The 22,980-nt window shown below is 42.9% G+C and overlaps 1 protein-coding gene and 1 long non-coding RNA gene across 3 annotated transcripts; both read right to left on the bottom strand.

The window, feature by feature from the left end:
* Positions 1 to 50: 50 nt before the first annotated feature.
* Positions 51 to 9,880, bottom strand: LOC126997364 (uncharacterized). 2 transcript variants are annotated; one of them, XR_007752056.1, is made up of 5 exons: positions 9,788 to 9,868; positions 5,606 to 5,713; positions 1,785 to 1,990; positions 1,065 to 1,580; positions 51 to 916 (listed from the first exon to the last, which is right to left on the bottom strand). It is a non-coding gene; the product is annotated as an uncharacterized LOC126997364 (long non-coding RNA). The 2 variants fall into 2 exon arrangements; XR_007752057.1 differs by lacking the exon at positions 5,606 to 5,713 and having other exon boundaries at positions 9,788 to 9,880.
* A 4,922-nt stretch (positions 9,881 to 14,802) lies between these two features.
* LOC126997736 (uncharacterized) lies at positions 14,803 to 20,506 on the bottom strand. Its single transcript, XM_050858978.1, has 4 exons — positions 20,350 to 20,506; positions 19,938 to 20,217; positions 17,607 to 18,010; positions 14,803 to 17,335 (listed from the first exon to the last, which is right to left on the bottom strand). Exons 2-4 carry the CDS (start codon positions 20,050 to 20,052, stop codon positions 17,219 to 17,221), a joined length of 636 nt encoding a protein of 211 aa, XP_050714935.1. The 5' UTR covers positions 20,053 to 20,217; positions 20,350 to 20,506; the 3' UTR covers positions 14,803 to 17,218.
* Positions 20,507 to 22,980: the final 2,474 nt, after the last annotated feature.

The following is a 22,980-nucleotide window of genomic DNA, read 5'->3' as shown; positions in this document are numbered from 1 at the left end:
GGGGTAAGGAAAGCTGTCTGCAAAAACTCAGTTGAATCAGAAAATTGCAGTTCGCAATATACTTTGTATTAATTTAAATTAACACGAACATTTTTGCAAAGATATTTTTTCAGGAAGAGACATTGACAAGAGTTGTAGCAGTGGTCAGCGTGCGGGCGTGATGAGTCCATGGACCGAGGTTCGAGTCCCACCAAAACACATCGACTTCAGATTACTCACATGCTGCCCAGATCTTCTATCAACCCTAACTTCAGCAAGTTCGTTCAAGTGGAGCACAGGGGGCAGCATGGGCCAAGTAAAGTGTCATATATCACGGCAACCATTATAAATAATATTTGCCTGCGCCAGAAAAGCGGGGTCCACACTATGGGTGACCAGCCCCGGAATCATTCACGATTGGTGAGTAGCCGGCGCTCGTCATTCTCCGCCATGAGTGACGGGAAGGCGCGGCGCGAATGACCCCTCTCGCTATTAATTGACAACTGGGTGTCGCGCGTAGGGTCACCCACCAAATACCTCTCGCTATTAGGAGACAAATAAAATATAGCATTGAGGGATTAATGTAGCTCAAGGGTGAAATCTCAACCCCTCTTTATATGTACACCACCAGTCCCTCACCTCAGTTGGCCATGGCCTCTCTCATTCCTGAGGCATGGGTATAGCTGGATGTTTTATCATCAGTCCGTGAACATATGCCACGCTGCTTGTGGCATTCTGAAATCGCTTAAGATGGCTTGTAATTTGTAAATAACAATTAAGCCATCAAACTTGGAAAACTGTGTGTGTATAAGCGTGTCCAGAAAGGATGTTGCGTGCGCTCCTATAATCAGTCCCTCTCCACTGTGCGGGAAGGTTGAGATGTCTGCCTGGAGTTATGAGTGTTCCTTCCATTGCTCGTCATCTAACAGGGAGCAGCCTGAAAGTGAGAAGTTCGTATAAATTAATAAAGAACTATCGAGACCCATTAAGGCTTATATCCTACTTAATGTGACATTCAATTGCTAGCTGGCACGCACAATACTTTATACATATAAATCGCAGCAAAACTACTGAGTTTCCCGAACCTTTCAAGATTTTCCTGTTTAGTTCCTTATTCGACCCATGTCCTGGTGGCTGTCGCTGCCTCTTCTGTGGGTCGGGGCTCTGCTGGCATCGCAGTATGGTGTCCCGGTTGCCTAGCGTGGCGGCGATGACTAGATGGAGTGTTCTTCCTGCCTAAAGACGCGGGAAGAGATTCTAAGATACAACCATTCTGCGCTCTCTGATTTCCTTCCGTGGTGGTACAGAATTTTAGGTATCCTACAATGGCTTTAAACTTTCTTGTAAATAGACTCCAGTCTATTTACAAGGAAGTGGAAAGGTATTGTTGGATACTTCAAATTCTGTACCGCCATGGAAAGAAGCATAGCTTCCCGGGTCTCTCTAAGCAGGATGAACACACTCAGTCTAGTCATCGTCACCACGCAAGACAACCAGGCCGTTATTTTGTGATGTTAGCAGAGCCCCGCCATGCTGCCACACGCTGTCTTGCTCAGAGTTGCGATGGCAGCAGTCTCCCGCACCCTCGCGGCGGACTCAGTCTGAAAGAAAAACAAACTGTAAACAAGAAGCAAACGAGTTTGGTTTTCTTGTACTGAGCAATGAAAACTTTGAGCAATAAAAGTTAAGAGAATACAAACTAATATTTTAAAATATTAATAGCCATACATTAATGAACCTAATAACTAAATCAAATAATTAAATGTGTGCGTGCATGCGTGCGTTTAGGTAATAATGTTACTGACATGCAGAACAACTTTATGGTGAATGATAACACTTGCGTCGTGTCCAAAGCTAGGAGCAGAACCCCAAACGCAGGTCACCCAATCCCACAGAGCCAGGCGTGGCTTGGTGTTCTGCAACTGTGTGGGAGGAGGCACCAAGGGAGTCTGGAGGACGGTATGCGCGCCACCTCACCGGAGAATCCTCACCTTAGAATTAGAGTTCTCGCCTGTAGAAGTAGAAGAAAAAAAAGGTTGCAGGGCTTTGTCATTAGGCAATTTTGCTTTGGTATTATTTTCCTTTGAAATTTACCTAATACCCCCTCAAAGCCATTGCCTCATATGTGCTGCCTATATTTATACGGAACTTTAGTTTACTGTACAACATTAAATGTATACTACTCGTAGGTGAAATAAAAGGGTATGTGTGTGGTACTCCTTCGTTTGTTACTTTTGTTTCTTAGCCACACTGAAGGAGTATATACATTCTCTCTCTCTCTCTCTCTCTCTCTCTCTCTCTCTCTCTCTCTCTCTCTCTCTCTCTCTCTCTCTCTCTCTCTCTCTCTCTCTCTCTCTCTCTCTCTCTCTCATGGTATATCAATATGAAATTTATTGGTCCACGTAATTAAGCTTCTTTAAGGCACTCATTTCTCACGCCTCGTAACCAAACTGCTCAGGGTAACACCTAGGCGGGCACACCACGAGAAGAATAGAAAATTGGAAAGTTTGGTTTAGTCGGCGCAACATCTATGGTCATATGCCGGAGAGAGACAGGAGGGGGAAGGAATTATAGGAGAAGGGAACAGACCCCAGGAGACGGGACACAACCCCCGATTAATACCTGGTACCCATTCACTTCAGGGTGGACAGGGGCGTAGGGTATCGGAAAAGCCGCCCGAATTTTTCCACTCCGCCCGGGAATCGAACCCGGGCTCTCTCGGTTGTAAGCCGAGTGTTCTAACCACTGCACCACGAAGCCCCCAAGGAGAAGAATAGCCCAGGACGAACTATACGAGGCAGCAAGCGAAAAACCTCCAATGAAAATTTAAGCAATCGTAGTAAAGCGTTCATACAAAGGTGTATTTCTTATTGAGATTATTTGCAATACATTTATATTTTGATGTGTCGAGGGAATGTTTTCAAACTGCAATGAGGGGACACACCACTTGACCCTTACCTGTCGGCTCGCTAGCTACAAACAAAGGAGCAGCCAACCTTTACACTAATGAAGTCTTATTAGTAAACCCGCCATTGTCCGGGATAAGCTGCGACAGTCTCGATTTTCAGCTCTGATTACTCTCTGTTAGTAAGATTGTCCCGAGAGAGATGATTATATATAAGCAATAACCACACGAGAGAGAGAGAGAGAGAGAGAGAGAGAGAGAGAGAGAGAGAGAGAGAGAGAGAGAGAGAGAATATCACATTATACGTCCTTACCCTAACCTAACATGAGAAGACTTGTATACTGAGGCAAACATGATAACAGAGAGGAAACGGAGGCGGGGTAGAAAGAGGGAGAGAGGGAAGAGGAGGAGGAGGAGGAGGCAACAGTGACGCTAGTGGTGGTGGATCAGAGTCAAATGCTAGCTTAAAATACGTATTACAGGTGCAGCTTCCTGACGTACTCCTACTTCTCCGTATACCCACACAAACGTATACACACCTTCTCAAACTCCTCACAATTAAGACCATACTAACCTGTCGCACCACGCAAGTTTTCCTTTTTACTTATGACACGAGGATTGGTAAGATCAGCATGGATTAGGAGCGCTAACACGTACCTCACAATACACGTTTTTACACCTCAACGTTCTGAGCTGCCGCGGCCTGACAATATAAACATTAGCAGTATAAATGAAAATGTAGATTAGGAGCGGCAATACGGACGTACCCACAATATCACGCGCTTTGCTAATACTTTTCATACTCCGTTTTTTTTTCTTTGCTGCGGAGTCCGTTTGGTGCGTTAATACGAAGAGAGTGAGGATCAACACGGATCAAGAACGATAATGTGTAGTGAGTAAACTGTCGGTAAGCTGTTTGTGGGGATATGAGCGACGGTTTTACTCTCCGGCGTCTCTGAGCGGCGGTAACACACGTTTAAGCTTGAGGATTAAATATAAAGACCAAAGGATTGAGAACAGCAATAGGAGTCTCGTATCAGATGCAAGTTGTCTGTGGGGATGAAAATGTCAGCGACGCGACGGTAAACGTAACACACATCAGGATTGAAAGACACACATGACCTCCTGAACAAAAGAATAGTGGATGAGAACAGGGACAAAGCAGGTTTTCAATGTGTTTTATATTAAATGGAAACTAAGAATTGTCGCTGCTACTGAATAAACACGGAAGACTTAACGAATAAAAGAACTAAGGACGAAAGATATATAAAAAAAATCGTTTCAAATGTGTATTACCAAAAACGGAAAGAAGAAGAAGAAGAGGAAGACGAAGATGAAGAAGAAGAAGACGAACAAGACAACGACGACGAAGAAGACGAAGTAGAAAACGACGAAGACGAAGAAAAAGAAGAAACAGAAAAGAAAAAGAAGAGGGAAACTAAGACAAAAGACTTGACGAACAAAAGCACTGAGGAAGAGAAGAGGGTATACGAGGCAGATTTCAAAAGTGCATAACTGAAAACGGAAACTCACAATCATCCCACACACTGAAACAAACAAACAAACAAACAAACAACAAAAAAACCCCAGATGACTTAACGAATAAAAATAAAAGAACCGACAAGAGACAACTAAATCTAACCAGCGCTACACGTATGGCAGCGACAGCCAAGATAAGGAGGGTTTCAAACGTGTGTTAGTAAACGAAAACGAATAATCTGAAGCACCAAACCAGACCACGAGCAAGAGAATTCGCGGAGAGGCGGCTAAATATAAACAAAGGTAAACACGATGGAGAAACAAAGACTATATTGGAAGGTTTCTAATATGTATTCCAAACCACGAAGGATTAATTTTTATCAGACGTCATAAGTAACTAATTTTACAGAGACCAGATCTTAACAAAGGTGAACGCGTCATAAAGCGAAGATAAGGTAAGTTATAATAAGGATATAAAAAAGGAGAAACAGAGGAGGGAATAAGATTAGAGGTGTGGCCGTGTCAAGAAAAGGAGGACCAGAAGCGATTTACCGTAAGACTCCAAAAAAAGATCAAATTTGACTGAGGTAATTTTTTTTTTAGAGCAAGGGAGACAGCTCAAGGGCAATAAAAAAGCCCGCTAGGCGCTGCTCCAATAAAAGTAACCAGAATAAGAGGCCATAAGAGGTCAATTTCGGGACAATTTTTTTACAGCAATGGAGACAGCTAAAAAAAAGAAAAAGAAAAAAAAAGCCAAAATTAAAGACAGAGAAGCAAAGATAAAGTAATTTTCATATATGTACACCAAACCACAGACTCTTTATTCATCAAGCGCCAGACAAGGAAACCAAACATATACTAAACAAGTCCTATAGAAAAGCGAAGAGAAAGTATGTTTTTCAGATATCATTCCTAACCACAAACCACGATTAGTAATTACCTGTCGACAAAAGAAGCGATTTTTATTGGAGGAAATGAAGCAAAATCTAAATAAAGGTCGGCATGATGAGAGAAACAAAGACAAGGTAAGTTTCATCTACGTATCCTAAACTACAAGCGATTATTTATCAGACGCCAAAACAAAGAGATTAAACGGAGAGAAGATAAATCGAATCAAAGCTAAACACGGGGTAGAAAACCTGAGACAAGAAAGGTTTCATATATGCATTTCAAATCACAAACGATTTTATACCAAACGTCATAAAGAAACAAATCTTACGGAGGGGAGGCAACTAAACTCACGTAATTAACTGCTCTTTCGGCCACCTCTTCGGATTCTTTACAGGAGCAGCGAGTAGCGGGCTTCTTATATTGTTTCCTTTTGTGTGTGCCCTTGTGCTATCTCCTTTGCTGTAAAAAGAACAACAACAACAACTGAATAAACATAGCAAACAGGCAGCAGACACAAAGAGAGACAAAGAAGATTCAACGTATCACAACCCACAAACGATTAAATATTATCACACATGAAATGAAACGATTTTTACGGAGCTGAAGCTGAATCTAAACAAAGCTGAACGTACCTCATCGACAACAAGGTAAAAAAAATAAAGATAGAATTCAAGTATGTATTATTAATCACAGCATCTAATCACCTGACAGGAAAAGACGAAGAAAAAAATATACGCGGTTATTTTAATACGCAAAAAACCTCTTGTCTTACTTTTTTCGTTTGAGTGCGTGATTGCGATACGCGTTACATATCATGACGAGAACTTCTACGCAGTTTCCACGAGCCCGTAATATCAGGTTTACCTAAATAAATATCACCTGTGAACTCGGCTTATCAACGCGCGGACTATCAGCACCGCTAATCATCGGGTGTGGACATCATCAACCCGCGAACAAAAGAGTCCTTGGGAAGCGGTCCCTTACAGAACACGCCACGTGGAGGGTGTGCCGACAGAGTTTCTTTCCCTCCCTAGCTATCGTTTTCGTGGGTGGGGTGTGTGTGTGTGTGTGTGTGTGTGTGTGTGTGTGTGTGTGTGTGTGTGTGTGTGTGATTATGTAACGCTTTATGCTCCCGGCTGCGTTAAGGTCAGGTCAGGTTAGGTTTGGTTCAGGGCTAAACCTAAGAATTTTTTAGTGGGTGGGCACTTGACATTATTTTTATTACGGAGTTAGTCATCGCATATTAAAAATTATACGTGTATATAATGTACACTTATTTCAGCTTTATGTATAATTTATAAATAACTGTACATACATAATGAAAATATTATTTAATAGAATAAAATTTGTTATCTTTTACTTAATTCGTGGCAGACATTAATAAGCTTAATTTTTCTAACGTGACATTTTATAATTAAGTGTTGAGTTGATTATTACACCTTAGTAATGGACAGCTCACCATGAAAAGTATGTGTGTGTGGGGGGGGGGGGGGGATACTCTATCCCCCTCAGTCTGAAAAATGGCTGGCCTAATAGCCACGATCGGCTGATGACAAAAAAAAAAAAAAGGAAGAATAGTGAGGGGGTCATGTCCCCCCGTCCCTCCCACAATCGACACCCATGAATTAGCAGGGTTATTACACAAGTGACAAGGCTTGTAATAATTTGCAGTAGACTGTGGGCTATATAGCGAGCTGCTGACTGACGAAAATCAAGGACACTAGCGAGTCACACGTCTTTTACGGTCTTTACTTGTCCAGCTGTAAACACCGGCTGAACACTCTGAAGTCAGAATCTGGACAGAGTATAAAATGATCACATTCCTTGTGAAACATGTACACACATAATTATACTACATATGTATGTATATATGCATAGCATACGTATACGTGTGTGTGTGTGTGTGTGGTGTGTGTGTGTGTGTAGAGAGAGAGTGAGATTCGTGCATATGGCAGCGTAATGTCAAGGTATACATAGTAAAATGATGCAAACGACCCCCCCCAGGGTTACTGTAATTCCCTCCATTTTTTTTTTTTTTTACCTTTTGGGCGAAATTAATTTAGTGGGTGGGCAGTTTATTTTTGTAGGTGGGTAGTCGCCCACCCAGTTAACATGTTACGTTTAGGCCTGGTTTGGTTAGGAATGATTGGGATGGTTTTAGTTCTAGGTTTGATTTGTTTGGGTTAGGTTAGGTTGGGTTAGGTACGCCTGGGTTGGTATAAGTTCTGGGTTGGATTTGTTAGGGTTAGGCTAGGTTGGGCTGGGTACGATTGGGCTTATTTCTGTTTTGGGTTTGATTTATGAGGATTAGGTTACATTGGGTTGGGTACGATTGGGTTGGTATCAGTTTTTTTTTTTTTTTTTTTTTCCGTCGTTGCCTGTTGCGCCGGTAGGCATCTTCCTGGTGGGGCCTGATGGTCGGCCCAAGGCTTCTTCCAGGTGGGGCCTGATGGTCGGCCCAGCCCGTTCTGGCGCAGGCGCGTGTTTATAGTGGCGCCATCTTGCAATGGCTCATCCTGGCCCCCCGGAACTCGTTCTTGATTCGCTTGGACGGCTTCCTCTAGAGTCCGGGTTGATGGGTGGTCTTCAGGACAGTATGTGGGTAGTTTTAAGCCACTCGGCGGTGACTGAAAAATCCGAGTGGTAGCGTGGGGATTCGAACCCGCGTCGTCATCACGCGGTGAATGTGGGCCCAGTACGCTACCAGTTCGGCCACCGCCTACCCATACCCTAACCCATTTGTTTGGGTTAGGTTAAGTTGGGTTGGGTACAACTGGGTTAGTAGGGGAAGGTGGGGCAAAACGGCTTGGTTTAGTTTGGCTTGACAATTTGGTTAGGTTGGTTACAGTTCATTTGATTTGGTAAGGATGCCATGCAAGGTTAGGTTAAAAACAGACAACTAAATCCAAAACAAAAATTGATAAACTGATAGATTACATATCAACTGAACAAATTTTTTTTTACAAACAGGTTAGGTTTCAGCCAGCCAACCAAAACGAGTTACTCAGACTGATAGCGTAACTTTTAAACGAATATAATTATCGATATACACAATCTTAACCTGCCTTCATTTACACTACATAATGTGATTTACAGCAGGTATTAAAGGTTGAATTAGGTATCAAAACAACCAACTAATAATAAAAAGTTACCTAAAAAGAAAACAAAAAGTACACAAATAAGTAAATAAAGTGAATAAACATAGTCCAAAACCTCGACTTCCCGACAACATGTGCGTCGTGTTGGGTCAGAATCAAATCTAGCGAGTGACCGCTGCTTGAAGATCACGGCGGAGGGGAGGAAAGGTGACACCGGGACCTTTGGAGGCAAGCAAAGGGCAGACCAAAGCACAGGTGGGCGGAAAAGTCACTTGACGGCTGAATTAGAAATGGACAGCAATGATGAAGAAAGAAATTAAGGAGGAGAAGGGTGGCAAAGAAGAAAGAAAAGATGAAGGAAAAGAAGGAAAAGAAGAAGAAAGAGAATAATCATAATAATAAGAAATAGAAGGGTGGTCAAGAAGATCCATAATGATAATAATAATAATAATAATAATAATAATAATAATAATAATAATAATAATAATAAGCCAGCGCAAGTCAGTACCGTGATATGATAATTACGCGTATGGCAGTATTGAGTGTGTGTGTGTGTGTGTGTGTGTGTGTGTGTGTGTGTATATAGGGTAGAGAAGGACAGGCGGACACGAGGCATGACTTTTTTTTTTACAAACAGTCCTGCTGCTAAGTATTAACTAGTCTGTAAATAGTTGTAAAAAGTCGCGATATAGTAGTTTTTCTCAGGCTATGTGGGAACCGTATACTAATTGTTTACATTGCGATAATAACTTAAGGGTCATTGTTGCAGCCTCTTGAGTTACACCCAACATGAGTGAACATGATAATCTAACCGTTCTCCACTTCCTAATCAACTATCTCTAAACTGCGCCTCACCTGCATATCTCTCTCTCTCTCTCTCTCTCTCTCTCTCTCTCTCTCTCTCTCTCTCTCTCTCTCTCTCTCTCTCTCTCTCTCTCTCTCTCTCAAGTTTAGAAGTAGCATGTAACCTTAACAGTTCCCCCAATCACACTGCAACACTCAGTCCATGTCACTCAATAAACATCACACGCTGCTGATTGATTGATTGGTTGTACTGTAAAAGGATGGCGCCGCAACTACGCTGGTCATATGGCGCAGAATAAAATAGCCTGGTTTAAAATCGTAATAAAAATATAAAAAAAGTTATTGCATAAATCACACGTTGCTAGTCACTTTATTACGCGGGGAACATCATAACGGCTCGTGAGTAGCTATACCATTCATAAGTTTTTTTTTTTTTACAGCTTAAAGGCACACACACACACACAAAAAACAATAATGAAAAAAAGCCCGCTACTTGCTGCTCCTAAAAAGATTACAGAGTGGCCAAAAGAGAGGTCAATTCCGGGAGAAGAGGTGTCCTGATACCCTCCTCTTGAATATAACAATGATCTGACATACCATAACAGTAGAGCATTCAATTCTTAAGACTCACGTTAATCACTGGCAGGTGTGTGGAAGGACGAGACAGAGGAGGACGGGACCACGGGTTAAGCGGCGCAGCGCCCACACTCAGCAGCGGCCTCAGCCTGAATTGTCCCACGGGGCTCTGCTTGAGTTGGGTTCGAGTGAAGGAAACTCTCGACTCTTGGTTCAGGTTCAGACTTAGATTGTTCTTAATAAAATGAATAAGCTACAGACTATAGAAGAGGACAAAGCGGCTACGGCGAGGCTCGAAGACGCGTGTATCACAAACGGCGCGAGAGCAATGACATCGGAAATTTAATAAAGGGAAAACTATTCAGATTTTATTAGTAATGGTTGCCTTGTTGAATAGTTATGACGAGGCGCACCCCCCTCCCCCCCCTCACACACACACACACACTAGTTTTCTGAGCGACGTCATTATAGGGTAAACAGGTGACACGGGAGATGCTTAGTTTAGACCCATTATAAACCTTACCCATGCAAGATTTTCGCCCCCGTATGTCACAAGGCGCTATGTTGATTACAGGTATTTTGGTAATGTTGCTCATGACAGGGAAGCGATGGCAGTGGTTGTTATGGTGGTGATGGTGGTGGTTGATGGTGGTGGTGATGGTGGTGGTTGTTATGGTGGTGATGGTGGTGGTTGTTATGGTGGTGATGGTGGTGGTTGTTATGGTGGTGATGGTGGTGGTTGTTATGGTGGTGATGGTGGTGGTTGATGGTGGTGGTGATGATGGTGGTTGACGGTGGTGGAATGAGGTACTTTTCCTTGTTCCTTGTCATTTGGTCTTTACGTGTACTCTCGATATAAAAATGATACGGATATAAAAATGCAAATGAATCCACGAGAAGTGTGTTAGTGATTGTGTTAGATTTTTTAGAGGTTGTGTTAACGTGTTTTCTCGACATGATGGTAAAAGGATATAAAAATGCAAAAGAAATCCACGAGAAGTGTGTTAGTGATTGTGCGTAAGATTATTTTTAGAGGTTGTGTTAACGTGTTTTCTCGACATGATAATAAACGGATATAAAAATACAAAACAAATCCACAAGAAACATTAGAGGCGTTAATCATACAAACGCAGGTGAAAAAATGCAGGAACTTTTAACAATCAATACGTGTCAGTAATCATAGATAGTACGCGACGCAATAAAAATACCATCGAAAAGTAGATAAAAAACGTATCATGTCACTACGGACTCTACACTTTATCGACCGCCCCCCCCCGAAAAATAGGTGTCGGTATACTACGCCCTCATTATAGGAACGAAACAAATGCGGTACCTCGGTCGGTGCGCCACGCTTAGCAACGGTGCATGAGGGTCCTTGCATCACCTGGTGTAGGCCGCCCACTCACCTGAGGCCGAGGCTGTGATAACGCTTTGAGTAGAGTGGCTCACCTGACGCGTCCTATGATGCCAACCTATGACATCTACCTGTGACGTCCTATGATCAAGTTTGTGGATTGATTAAGGAAACTCATAAATCAAATATAGAAGTAGTCTCTCTCTCTCTCTCTCTCTCTCTCTCTCTCTCTCTCTCTCTCTCTCTCTCTCTCTCTCTCTCTCTCTCTCTCTCTCTCTCTCTCTCTCTCTCTCTCTCTCTCTTTTCCAAGTAATACATTAGTCGTAAAACGGTCGTGGCTTACCTGTCGGAAAAAAAAAAAATGTTATCAGCCGCCTACGGACCACAGACAACCTGAGCTTAAATGGGTATTCACACTTAAATGGGTCTTCACACTTACCAGCTGCCGGGCGTTGACATTATCCGGTAATCTGTAGAGGTAAATAACATAATAAATACAACGCAGTGAGACCAAGAGCTAATCAACGAGCTGAACTCCGCCACTGCTATATTTAAAACTTTATCACGTGAATCATCGGTGCGTCTCCTGTCCTGCAAGACCCAAAGCAGTGATAACGCTCCTAATCTTACTATTAATGATATCCGTACTGCCGTATGACACAAGTGAGTGAAGGACAACTCACCCCTAGATATACATTGAAAGATAACAGTGTGAAATAATAACGAGTACGTGTGTGTGTGTGTTGTGTGTGTGTGTGTGTGTGTGTGTGTGTGTGTGTGTGTGTGTGTTTATCTTACCCATGACTGCACAACACCAGTATAACTTCCTTATAATATAAACAGTATGCCTTCATTTCACTTCGTTATAAGCACCTGGGAGTTAAATGAAAAATATTAAGAATTTGTGATAATTTGGGACACAATACATTTAACTAACGTGACTTGTAAACCAGGTATCTTATCACTTTGCTGCTTTGGTGGAAACTTGATCTGAAATACAGCATAAGTTCTCCACGATTACAGATTAATTACTTTTTTTTTTGGGGGGGGGGTTACGAAATTAGGAAAAACTTAAAATAAAATCTGATGATTCTCTTCACTTATCAGTATACAAACACAGGTGGTGCCCTCTGGTTGCCATTGTTAAGGCAACTATTGGTGCGTCGTATGTCAACTCGCTCCGCCCATTCTAGTCGCGTCACCGTAACGCGATAACGCCGACCTACCTGATAAATAAATAGCAGGTGCCGTTTGCCCTCCACAGTAGTTTCCTCAAACCTTCACCAAGACAAGTTCTCTGAAGTTCTAACAGTGAAGTGAGAGTTTGCACGCAGGTGTTGTGAATATCTTAACCTATCAAGAAAATGAAACAGACACTCGCAAATGATCACAGAAACAGCATTTGTACCAACATATCCGTGAGCAAAGTGAAAAAAGACTAAGAGCTGTGGTGGTTGATCGGTGGTGCGCGGGTCACCCCAAGGATTCAGAAAGACGCAAGATTTCGCCCCTCCAGCAGCATTCACAACAGCACCAGCAGCGACGGCAGGGAAAAGGCGACAGTAATAACAGCGGCCACAACAGCAGCCAGCCGAACCAGTAACTCCGCACTCAAACACGCACACATCACCGGACTTCAAGCCGTAAAGAGAGTCCAAGAAGTCTAGTAACAACAACAAGATGGCTCGGAAGATCACTCGGGTGTGTAAGAAGGTCGTGTCTGAGGTGCACGGCGCCCGGCGTGTGCACAGGGCTGGGTCAAGAACCTGCATATTTTGTGCCAACGATCACGCCCAGCACAACGCCTTGCCCGACACCTCCGTTACTGCCACCACGACACAAGATAATGGCGTGGACATTCCCGGCACCTTGGACAATACCATCTTGCGGAACGACACAACAGTCACGGTGCTGAGCGTCTCCCTGCCTCACCACGCTGCCCTGAATCTCATTGCTGGAGAGGAAGATCTTGATCTCGCCCCTCCCGCCGTGCCGAGCGTCCACGCCTTCACCCTCAGACTGACACACTCGCTGAATCCTGACGCCGCTGCCAGGTCACCTTCCCACGCCTGGCCTGACAGCTACCAGCGCTACAGCCTCCTGATGACATTCTACCACCACTCGGACACCGCTCTGCCATAACCTCCATGCGTGGTAAGTTCATTAGCAGCTTGCAAACAATATATATATATATATATATATATATATATATATATATATATATATATATATATATATATATATATATATATATATATATATATATATATATATATATATATATATATATATATATATATATATATATATATATTTACTGAATTATTTATTGGTAGCTGTAGTTTAGAAAAAAGTTAATGACAGCCTTCATTGCTTTTTTATCACAAAGAGCCTCTTTCCTGCAGGACTGGGCAGTGTCTGGGCGCCGCGGGTCCTGCGGGGCCGGTGAGGGGCACGCGGCGGGGACGACAAGTCTGCCTCAACGACCTCGGCGACGATTCCAGGACACCGATACCTCATCTCAAGATTACGTCAAGAAATATCTAGCAGAGGGCTAGAACACCATAAATTCTTCATCGAGAAGACTGGAAACCAACAAATCCCTTCCTCTCCACCTCACTCTATCAGTATTATATCACAGCTTTCACCTATTCGTGGACTGTATGACCATGAGTTTTTTTTATCATTTTGATATATAACGACTAAATACAAATAAAATATACGTAAACACTAGCCAAGGTGTTATTTTTACCTCTCGCCGCACGGCTTGTTATCCTGAGACCCTTCCTGCGCCTCCCCCTCACGCCGCCCAGCCTCCTGCGCCTCCAGCCGCCGCCCGACGTTTCCCTACGTAACCCCGGGCAGCCAGGCGCCGGGCGCGACGCTCCCTCCGCCCAGTCCGCTGACACACTGCCTGCTAAGGGGGATGACTCATGCAATAACAAAGACACATAAGGAACATTATTTCAGAGCAACAAAAACAGCACCAATAACATATAATAACATAGTATTGTGAGAAACACAACAAATAATCAACAAGATTAATATTTTCAACCGCAAGAACAGCAACATTACTACAACAACATTACAACAATTACCAGAATGAATATACAACTACTACCACCACCACCACTAATAATAATAATAATAACACAAATGTTACTACTACTGCTACTACTACTACTACTACTACTACTGCTGCTGCTGCTGCTGCTGCTGATGATGATGATGATGATACTGGTACTACTAGAAACTGCTACTTACACTACTACTATACTACTACTACTACCACTACTACTACTACTACTACTACTACTACTACTACTACTACTACTACTACTACTACTACTACTACTACTACTACTTTTATTATGATTGGTATTCATAACTTTAACATTTATCGTGATGATATTTTCGCTCGTTCCCGATACCTTCTTTTGCTTCAATCCTATTCATCACATTTGCTTTATACTTTGCAATCTAGCTTTTCATGCTTATTTCAGCCGTGGTAGGTTCTAACAGTGAAGCTTTATCATGCTAGTTCTGTACACAGGTGGTCACGGTAAGTCGAGGCAGACGTCGGGGAAGCCTGAACTCCAACCCAGCGTCTCTCATTGCCTGCGCTCGATGCTCACTGCTGTACTTACATGCGCTGGTCACTCTGGTCTAGTACCTCCACTCCTTAGTGCTTGGTTATTTTCATGAAGTAGCCTTACATACATGTCACTAAAAGACGGTGTATTTTTTATTCTTTATTATGTCTTATTTTATTCATCATGCAAAAGTTGGTCGATTTTCAGGGTAGTAAAAATTCAGTAAAAACATCATGGCTATTAAAAAAGAAGAAGAAACAAGGTTACTATAGATCATGGGATATTGCACGCAATAAATCTGCACGTATTTACGAATACTATACGGAGAGAGAGAGAGAGAGAGAGAGAGAGAGAGAGCATATCACTGCACAAGTCAATAGACACCTTTTAAACACAATCTGCATCTCATCTAACCTTAAAATCCCCAAAATGTCTTAATTTTTCGACTAGAATAAGTTGTATAAAATTACAAAAGGTCCATTTGTTATTCTCTTCTTTAAGTCTAAGATGTGAAGCAAGCATGAAATAAATGGTAAGCCTACTACATTTATTTACTACCCAACCTCTTATTCGGATATATATTTACACTTCAGCTAAACGTGACACTATACAAGACGATGTACCACTGAGCAAATTGGCATGGCTTAAAAATAAATCATTCTGTTGTAGAAAATAACTTAATACACATTACATTCTCCAGTGCATCACCGCACACCGTCAACCACTCCTGCAGAAGGTATACACACAGTAAGAGCATACAAAGTAACATTAATGATTTTGCACTAGCATTCCGGAACATAATATTCACGCAAAATATGTACAAAGACGAAATCAACAAAGATTTTACACACACACACACACACACACACACACACACACACACACACACACACACACACACACACACACACACACGAGTGGGGGACTCGCCGCCAGGAGCCAGGCAGCCGTCCTGGCCGCGACACACTATCACCTGATGAGCTTTGATGAACGTGACTCAGACGCGACGTTCCGGTGGGGTGAACATTAATTTACACTGTGGGTTAGTCAACGTGCCGAAGTCGAAACTATGGAGTCTTTATCACATGCTTCGTTTTTAAAGATTAAAGTTTAATTTAATTAACTTACTTACAGCCCGAAATTAAAAAAAATCTCTTAATTTTTTAATATTCCACGAAACTTAATTTTTTTCAGTAAAGTCCAGTTCTTTTGTAACATTTGGAAAGACAGCAACAATAATGTCCACTGATGTTCTTCGTGTCGCGCGCGGCCATGGAACTCAAATTTTGTATTCCTTCCTGACGACGAAGAGCTGACTGCTAACCTTAGGAATACTTTGAAAGACATGACACCAAGCTTAATAAAAACATTTTTACTCTTAAGACAAAACTTACAGACTAAAGGGAAGGCAATGCCTCCCTGAAAGACGGGTAGTCCAGCACTGAGCGACGATACTGGGCCTGGCATGCGGCGGGCCGTGCACCGCGCGCCGCTCCTCCGCCGCCTAACACCGAGGGGCTGGCCCTTCATCACCACGAAACATCCTCCAAATATCTAGCAATATAGACTGAACTGCGAAAATACAATGTTACTTTCCTGACCCTGGAATTTGGAATGTGTCCATCCATGAGAAACGCGAAGCTCACGAAGCTGTGCCAGGTGAACATCAACACTTCATCTCCCGCCAGGTGACGCCTGCCAGGGCTTCAACACCTGTCAGGTGTCGGAGCCTCTCCTTTTGCGCTATTCAGGCCTGTTGGAAGTGATGCTCACCAACGAGTATATTCTTTAGGTCGTCCATAGTCGTCGTTTTTGGTGGAGGTCACATAATCTGAATTCTTACTGTATGACTGGTGGCACGGCTGCACGGGGAATCCTTTCGCTGAACTCATGAAAATAATATTGAGCTTCTGGGACCTGTGCGTGTTGATCTAAAAGTAGTATTGCGTGTATATTTATATTTCGACGTGGAAATATTCATCTTAACAATTGAAAGACATTGGGCAGATGTGTACTGCTTCTCTAAGGTTATACAATCACCTATTCTTTAGGTCCTTCCAAAGATACGTTCCAAAATAATAACCTTAAGGAGTACCAACATTAAAGTGTGTGCAATCATCTGAGCCTCAGATCATATAAAATATCATTGATTATAATTACAAATCTTACATCAATATGATATTCTTTATGAAAAACATCTCCAAGTTCACACGTCATTATGAAGTCTTATTTCACTAAATCTGACTGGGCACAAAAGTCCTCTTAACATTTACCGTACGATTAAAGAATCAACGCTACAGCTGGAGAGGTCAAGTACTGGTGACCACCCGCTGAGGTGAGTGATGGTAAACGCTCGGGTGACTCCCCCGTTACTGCGGCGAGCGCAACCTTTCCAGTCCCCGAGGCGGGCGGGGGTTGAACTGGCCAGGCTGCCGCTCCTAGCCAGGTGGCGGCTGCTGCTTCAAAGCCTACAGCAGCTACAACAGACGCCATGCGCCTCTGAACCTCCACTGCGTGAGGCCATCGTCCGCTGGCGGGGTCAGTAAAACTTGCTGTAGAGTCTCCACCACGCCAGGCACACCAGCGAGGCCACCACGCACCGGCACACGCTGGCTGGCAAGGCCGGGCTCAGGGGCGGCTTGTTTTTCCTCCACTTCTGCAGAGATATAAAAACAATTAGCCTTAAAACGGATTTCTAGTCTGAAAATATAACTTACAAAATTAATATAATGATAAAAATCTGCCAAACAACGCCTACTCTATTGTATGTAGCAGTTTTCATGAACATTTTTGTTATAATTGTTTATTAAGTGTGTGTGTGTGTGTGTGTGTGTGTGTGTGTGTGTGTGTGTGTGTGTGTGTGTGTGTGTGTGTGTGTGAAAAGACTAACAAAGCCTCTGATTGGCTGCTTAATTACGAGACGTTACCTTTGACGTATGGAGCTGAAAATGATCCGCGACCTTGCGCAAGTCACGACCAATGTGCCGCCACTGGTCCCGCTCCCCCGCCCTGCCGTGACCTCCTCCTGGCGTGTCTGCGGGGGCTGGGGCACCAGCCGCAACTATAGACTGAAGAGGCAGACCGCACAGCTGTGGCAGGTAACTTTGTACAGGAATGTCGTGGGCTTCAGTTGACGCAGCTTTGGCAGCCTTTTCTTTGGTTACTCCTTTCGGTGCATCCTCGGGCGTGTTTCGAGGCGCAGAGCATGAGTAGATGGGCCGCCTTTGTGTCCGGGCCTTGCACGGGTGTGCACCGCAGCAGCCGCAGGCCTGGTGCCCCGGGGAGGGCGGCGGGGTGTTGCTGAGGACCACGTCAGGCAGCTGGCACGGTTCTGAGGGGACGCGGGATAAAAATGGAGAATAATGAGACTGTTATATGTTAACTGTTCGGCAAATATTGATCAATGCATGTAAAGCTGAGCGCCTTTCCTGGGAGACTAATCTTGCATATTTATTGAGCAGGACACAAGGGGTGTGTTGTCATACTATTTTTTTTTTTGTAGCGGCGCCAGGTTACCATCATTGATGTCGGGAGTGTAATGCTTATTAGGTACGGAGTAATTGTGAAATTATATTTTTATCTGACTTATCAATATTCTTTACTAAATTTTTGGTTAAAAACGTGAAACTTACAAAATTGATTTACGAAAAACAGGTTATGTAATTTACCCAAATTTTTAACCAATGCAGCCAAGTAATATGATTTGTTTTCATTACCTTTCCCTTGATAAGTTTGATCCTGAGAACTTGACACCTCATGAGCACTCTTTGTTTTGTTTGTGTCCGAGTAAACGATGACTATCAGAGGTGAGTCGTGCAGGTCACGGCCAGCATTCACACTAACACAAGTTTCACTGCGCGGCACGACCCGTCTTGACGGAAGCGCCCCGTGACAGGCAGTTGAACACGATAACAAATGGAATCGTAGCAATTTTTTTGGCGGTCTTCTCATTTTTGTAACTCGAAACCTAGAGGTCCACCCGGCGTGGTGTTACCCTGCCTCTCAATGCATCTCCGCGCTTCCAATACTCGCCCCGGGCCAGGTGGCGGCCCATGCACACCTTTGTTTCCGAACTTTGATGTGTGTGTGTGTGTGTGTGTGTGTGTGTGTGTGTGTGTGTGTGTGTGAGCTTCAAATTTGAACATTGGTGATAAGTTGCTAATCATCGTTACTGGTACAATGATGCAAATGACTAATATTTTACTAAGTAACCGTTGAATGCCCCAAATGCAAGTAATTACATATTGTGTGCTCGCCATACACTGCCGCAGACCAACAACACTTGGGGATGTTGGAGGTGCGGCTAATCACTGCGTGGAAATAAAAGAAAGCATGTCAATTGGACTTGCTTCTGATGGTAAAAGCGGCAAATACAGAGTAATCAATTCCTCAACTAATCTATGATCTGAGAAAAAAAAAAAAACTTTACTTATTAACGCAATTTATGGCAGTGTAGCCGCAACGCTTAACTGGTAAGCCAGACGGAGCACAACACTGTAAGTCTGTGGAGATAAACTAGATAACAACTTTCGGTCTTGTCTCAGCACGACGGAGCCACCGAGGCAGGCACGCGCTGGTCCACGTGCGTCGCGGCCACATGGAAGCTTTGATGCTACATATAAAGCTATGAAGGCATGTATGTATGCTTGTGAATGTATGTATGATGTACATATTCAAGTATGCATGCATGTGTGACTGCATGACTGCATACATATTTTTTTTAACGAGTTAATAAATTTATCGATCATTTTTCGTGGTGGTCAGGGTGCCGGCACCGAGATGCACATCCTGACGGGTGGGTGACGCGCATCGCAGTCACGGAGCAGTTGATGTCAGCGATAACAGGAAAAATTATCGGCTACTTTCGGAGCGTAATTAAGAAACAAGACGATGTGTTGCTTCGTTGACTATAAATTGGAATGAGTGAAATCGTCCACCGCTTTACTTACACATTACTACTAAATCATCTTTTGTTTTTAATAACGACTTTTGGTTACGTCAATAACAGATAACATTTTTAGCGTTTGGTAGACACACGCAAAAAAGGATGATCAACTCCAACAAGCCACCAAAGAAAAGTTACATCATAAATATTTCCTTAAGATACCGCAACATGACATCTTAAGTTCCACGCGCGTGCCTCACCTTTACACGGAGTCAGTAGTAAAAACACTCACGAGCAAAAAACAATTAAGAGATAACGCCGCAATAAAACTGAGCCCTGACCTCGGTCACACAGGTCACCAGCCCACGCTCACCTGTCCCGGGGCGGCGGTGGTCCATGACAGTCGATAAACAGTCCTCGTCACAGCAGAAGTAAGTGTCCTTCACGCAGCCAAAGGGAACAGCACCCGTGTGCAGCAGGTGAATCATGGTGGGTCCACACAGACGCGGCACGACGCTGTTCGCACACACACTTCCAACCGTGTCTACATCCACGCGGGAACTGACGGAGTGTCGGGATGCTCAGCTGCGGGTAACAGGTCCCCGCACAAGATGAACATGACACATGCGCGCAGACTCCCTCCCCACGTTCATCTGAAATAATCATTAAAAACGTTTTATAATTCATTCTAGAAGTAAGTGGTTTTGCAAGAAAAAAATAACTATTAACGTCAGTTCAGTATTAAGTTGTTTACGAATTCAAGAGTGGCAGAGCATCTAACGTACCGAGAGAAAAGAGCATCCGGTGATGGCGAGCGACGACAACTGTACTGGTGGCTGGCCGGCGAGCGGGCGGTGGTGGTGGTGCTGCACGCGCCGCCAATCACCGCGGGCACCGAGCACGTGCACGGCACTCGATGCCTTTTTTATGCTCAATACTGCGAGCCCTAGATCGTGACACACACACACACACACACACACACATACAAATAAATATATATATATATATATATATATATATATATATATATATATATATATATATATATATATATATATATATATATATATATATATATATATATATATATATATATATATATATATATATATATATATATATATATATATATATATATATATATATATATATATATATATATATGAACGGATAGCAAGATAGGCCCTGCGTTCAGGAGGACGCGAGTTCAGTCCCCGCCAGTGCCACCAAGCTGGATTTTTCAGCCGCCGCCGAGTGGCTTTAAACTACCCACATGCTGTCCAGAAGACCACCTATCAACGGACTCTAGATTCTTGGATTAAAGATGAGCTTCGGGATGGCAGCATGGGCCAATGCAAGATGGCGCCACTATAATCACTTGCCTGCGCCAGAACAGGCTGGGCCGACCATCAGGACCCACCATCAGGATCCCAGGAAGAAGTCTACCGCGCAATAGCCCACGAAAAAAAAAAAAAAAAAAAAATATATATATATATATATATATATATATATATATATATATATATATATATATATATATGAATGAATATATATATATATATATATATACACACACATATATATGTGTGTGTATATATATATATATATATATATATATATATATATATATATATATATATATATATATATATATATATATATATATATATATATATATATATATATATATATATATATATATATATATATATATATATATATATATATATATATATATATATATATATATATATATATATATATATATATATATATATATATATATATATATATATATATATATATATATATATATATATATATATATATATATATATATATATATATATATATATATATATATGTACATACGAGCAGCGAGTAGCGGGCTTTTTTTTTTATTATTGTTTACTTTTTTTGTGCCCTTGAGCTGTCTCCTTTGTTGTAAAAAAAAAAAATGTATCAATAACAATAAACGATTCTAAAGATGGAAGTCATTAATGAAATCGATTTCATTTTTGCTAAAACTTGTTTTTGTCTGTAGATTTTAATCATCATTCTTTTTTATTATATTATAATTTCGTAGTTTCTTCATTATACACATTTTCTCTCTCTCTCTCTCTCTCTCTCTCTCTCTCTCTCTCTCTCTCTCTCTCTCTCTCTCTCTCTCTCTCTCTCTCTCTCTCTCTCTCTCTCTCTCTCTCTCTCTCTCTCTCTCTCTCTCTCTCTCTCTCTCTCTCTCTCTCTCTCTCTCTCTCTCTCTCTCTCTCTCTCTCTCTCTCTCTCTCAGGATCACAGCGTCCACACACAGATGTGAGTGTCTCCACGCACCTCAGGATCTGCTGGTTGATAAGGATGACCCAGCCATCACCTTCCTGGCCTTAACAACTGCTGCCGCCGCGATAACGCTTATCTTGGCTCACCTGAAGCCCGCCTCCGCGCGACACCACGCACCTCTGCCTCTCACTGATTCCTCACCTCCCTTTTTCTCCACCTCTCTCTCCGTTAGCCGTTATCCGTTTTCACAAGGTCTCCATATATGCTATTAAGAGTTTCTCTGACGATGAATTTGTTGCTCTTGAAATAGAAAGATTTATGAAGCGGCACACAATGGCTGAGAGTAAAAACATTTGGTAAGATTCCTTTGCTCACGTGCTGGTGCTCCCCTGTGCGTGTGTTCTTGCGGGATTCCTGCCCCAGACTTTATTGGCAAGATTTACGTAACAACAACAACAACGCAACAACAACGTGCATCTGAAACACATGGAGCTAGGATGGGAAACAGTCCGTCGGGATGAACAGCGCCGCGTAAGGTGGTGGGATGTTGCTGGCGACGTGCTTGGCAATCGACGCGTCCTTGGCCGCCGGGGGATGGGACTGATGGTGTTGGTGGTGGTGTCACTGCTCTGCCCGCTACGTGATGTATTTAATGCGTGCAAATAATGGGTTAGAAGGCAACACTAAATATAAAAGAAACAAGTATACCAAGAAAGCATCACTTTCTTCTACTATTTCCTCCCCCTCTGCTGCACGGGTGAAGTGAGTGCCAGGTCAACGCTCTGTCTGAGGTGCACGCCTCGGCACTGTTCCCGATACAGTGGTGCCAAAGGCATCTACAGTTTAATCACTTCCTTGGAATCTGTCACAAACTTTAAACCACTTGACATCGTAACACAAGCGACCAGTCAGTCAGTCAAGGCTCATCAACCCCCGCCCGCCCCGCCGCGCCCCGCCCCGCCCCGCCACACTCGCGCCCGACACCCGAATACCGCGTCGTGCCGTTGTTTACAAGGGTCGCTCGCTTTGATCCGCTACCTGGCGATAACAACTATCATTGGTACATGTATTCTATCAAGGGGGTGCCGTCTTGACTATCGCTTCCACACTTAATGCTGGAGAGACTCAGACATAATATG

The sequence above is a fragment of the Eriocheir sinensis genome, chromosome 12, assembly GCF_024679095.1.
Source record: "Eriocheir sinensis breed Jianghai 21 chromosome 12, ASM2467909v1, whole genome shotgun sequence".
NCBI lineage: Eukaryota > Metazoa > Arthropoda > Malacostraca > Decapoda > Varunidae > Eriocheir > Eriocheir sinensis.
This window is presented reverse-complemented; position numbering and strand designations above follow the sequence as displayed.

Excerpts from the sequence above, each read along its gene's own strand:
- LOC126997736 (XM_050858978.1), bottom strand. The coding sequence starts at position 20,052 with ATGATTCACCTGCTGCACACGGGTGCTGTTCCCTTTGGCTGCGTGAAG. Across the intron at positions 18,011-19,937 it reads CCACCGCCGCCCCGGGACAG|AACCGTGCCAGCTGCCTGAC; the intron begins GTGAGCGTGGGC and ends GCGTCCCCTCAG. Across the intron at positions 17,336-17,606 it reads TTCAGCTCCATACGTCAAAG|AAGTGGAGGAAAAACAAGCC; the intron begins GTAACGTCTCGT and ends ATATCTCTGCAG.